The 2500-nt window shown below is 44.3% G+C and overlaps 1 protein-coding gene across 3 annotated transcripts in view; it reads right to left on the reverse strand.

Moving 5' to 3' along the window:
- The window catches only part of LOC136671465 (phospholipid-transporting ATPase IF-like), a 65849-nt gene that overhangs the window by 36817 nt on the left and 26532 nt on the right, over positions 1 to 2500 (reverse strand). For all 3 annotated transcript variants that reach the window (XM_066647136.1, XM_066647137.1, XM_066647138.1), the window contains exons 10-11: positions 1700 to 1781; positions 1465 to 1615 (exon numbers count right to left, since the gene is read on the reverse strand). In XM_066647136.1, the coding sequence (XP_066503233.1) occupies positions 1465 to 1615; positions 1700 to 1781 (233 nt within the window). The remainder of the gene's footprint in view (positions 1 to 1464; positions 1616 to 1699; positions 1782 to 2500) is intronic.

Raw genomic sequence — 2500 nt, forward strand, 5'->3', positions numbered from 1 at the left:
TGAACATTTTCACACTCACCCAGTAACTCACATCTGTGAAAATATTCACACTCACCCAGTCACTCACATCTGTGAACATTTTCACACTCACCCAGTAACTCACATCTGTGAACAGTTTCACACACTCACCCAGTAACTCACATCTGTGAACATTTTCACACTCACCCAGTCACTCACATCTGTGAACATTTTCACACTCACCCAGTCACTCACATCTGTGAACAGTTTCACACACTCACCCAGTAACTCACATCTGTGAACATTTTCACACTCACCCAGTCACTCACATCTGTGAACAGTTTCACACACTCACCCAGTAACTCACATCTGTGAACATTTTCACACTCACCCAGTAACTCACATCTGTGAAAATTTTCACACTCACCCAGTCACCCACACTCACCCAGTCACTCACATCTGTGAACAGTTTCACACACTCACCCAGACACTCACATCTGTGAACAGTTTCACACACTCACCCAGTCACCCACATCTGTGAACAGTTTCACACTCACCCAGTCACACACATCTGTGAACAGTTTCACACACTCACCCAGACATTCACATCTGTGAACAGTTTCACACTCACCCAGTCACTCACATCTGCGAACAGTTTCACACTCACATCTGTGAACAGTTTCACACTCACCCAGTCACTCACATCTGTGAACAGTTTCACACTCACTCACCCAGACACTCATATTTATGAACAGTTTCACACTCACCCAGTCACTCACATCTGTGAACAGTTTCACACTCACACACACTCAATCCATCACTCATACACATACTCACCCAGTCACCCACATCTGCGAACAGTTTCACACTCACATCTGAAGTTTCACACTCACCCAGTCACTCACATCTGTGAACAGTTTCACACTCACCCGCATCTGTGAACAGTTTCACACTCACCCAGTCACTCGCATCTGTGAACAGTTTCACACTCACCCAGTCACCCGCATCTGTGAACAGTTTCACACTCACCCAGTCACCCACATCTGTGAACAGTTTCACACTCACCCAGTCACTCACATCTGTGAACAGTTTCACACTCACCCAGTCACTCACATCTGCGAACAGTTTCACACTCACCCAGTCACTCACATCTGCGAACAGTTTCACACTCACATCTGTGAACAGTTTCACACTCATCCAGTCACTCACATCTGTGAACAGTTTCACACTCACTCACCCAGACACTCACCCAGTCACTCATATTTATGAACAGTTTCACACTCACCCAGTCACTCACATCTGTGAACAGTTTCACACTCACACACACTCAATCCATCACTCATACACATGCTCACCCAGTCACTCACACTCACCCAGTCACACAGCATGTCACATTAGAACTGCATTCATCTTAACTCCCAATTAATCCTCTACGTTGTGTGATGTTCGCAACAAAAGCAAAATCATTTTCCCGTTTCTAAACGGTATGAGGAAACGAGAGCGTACCTTGCTGCTGTTCCGCTCCTGCTCAGTTTTCTCGTTGTAAAACGGCTCGTCCCACTTGCTCTCCGCCTGCCAGGCGTATTTCAGTATGGTGCTGAGGATCGCCTCGAAAAGGAGGATGCCCAGGTAGATGATGAGAAACGTGTTCATGGATCTGAGAGACAGAGAGATTATAGTTTTTACAAAACAAAGTAATTATAAATTAATGTATTATAAATTAGGAGCCGTTTCCACATACTTCTCCACTGCCGAGCGTTTCTGAGACTTGCACTTGTAGTTCAGAGCCATCTTTGACTCCATCCCTGTGTATACAGCCACACCTGAGAGAGACAAACACAGAACAGTGTGTTAAAGTCCAGCTGGTTATGTTTATTATTCATTCATTCATTGTCTGTAGCCCTTATCCAGTTCAGGGTCGCGGTGGGTCAGGAGTCTACCCGGAATCACTGGGCACAAGGCAGGAACACACCCTGGAGGGGCGTCACAGGGCGACACACACTCACACATTCATAACACACACATAGAAAGCGTAACAGTGACCTGTCGTTTGCCAAATAGTGAACCCTCATCCATCAACAGTTAAACCTTGGATCTCGCCGAATACTGACCTCGCTGTGTCTCCTCCATCAGTCGACATTAACCCCGTCAGCTCCAGCACAGATTTGTTTATACGTTTAACCAATTAACCACCAAGAGAGTGTCGTTTTAGCTGCTGATGATAAAGTGATGTGTTCCTCAACAAATGAAACCACTATTTTCACATTCTCAGGTTTTATTCTTTCGTTCTGACACTAAATTAGACGAAAAAAGGTCACGGTTGCTGTTTCTATCTCAGTGTTACAAATGACTATTGATGACTTTTAAGGTGTTTACAACCTAATCAATAACCATGTAATAAACACATTTTAAAACCCTTTATAAACCTTAATCAGTGTCGTCGTATTTTTACAGCGGCAGCCATTGTCTTATAATAAAAATTCTCCTTCATAAAAGATTCATTTCTGTTGATGAAAGTGACTGACTGCACCTTTAAGGCTGT

This window comes from Hoplias malabaricus, chromosome 16 (genome assembly GCF_029633855.1).
Source record: "Hoplias malabaricus isolate fHopMal1 chromosome 16, fHopMal1.hap1, whole genome shotgun sequence".
Taxonomy (NCBI): Eukaryota; Metazoa; Chordata; class Actinopteri; order Characiformes; family Erythrinidae; genus Hoplias; species Hoplias malabaricus.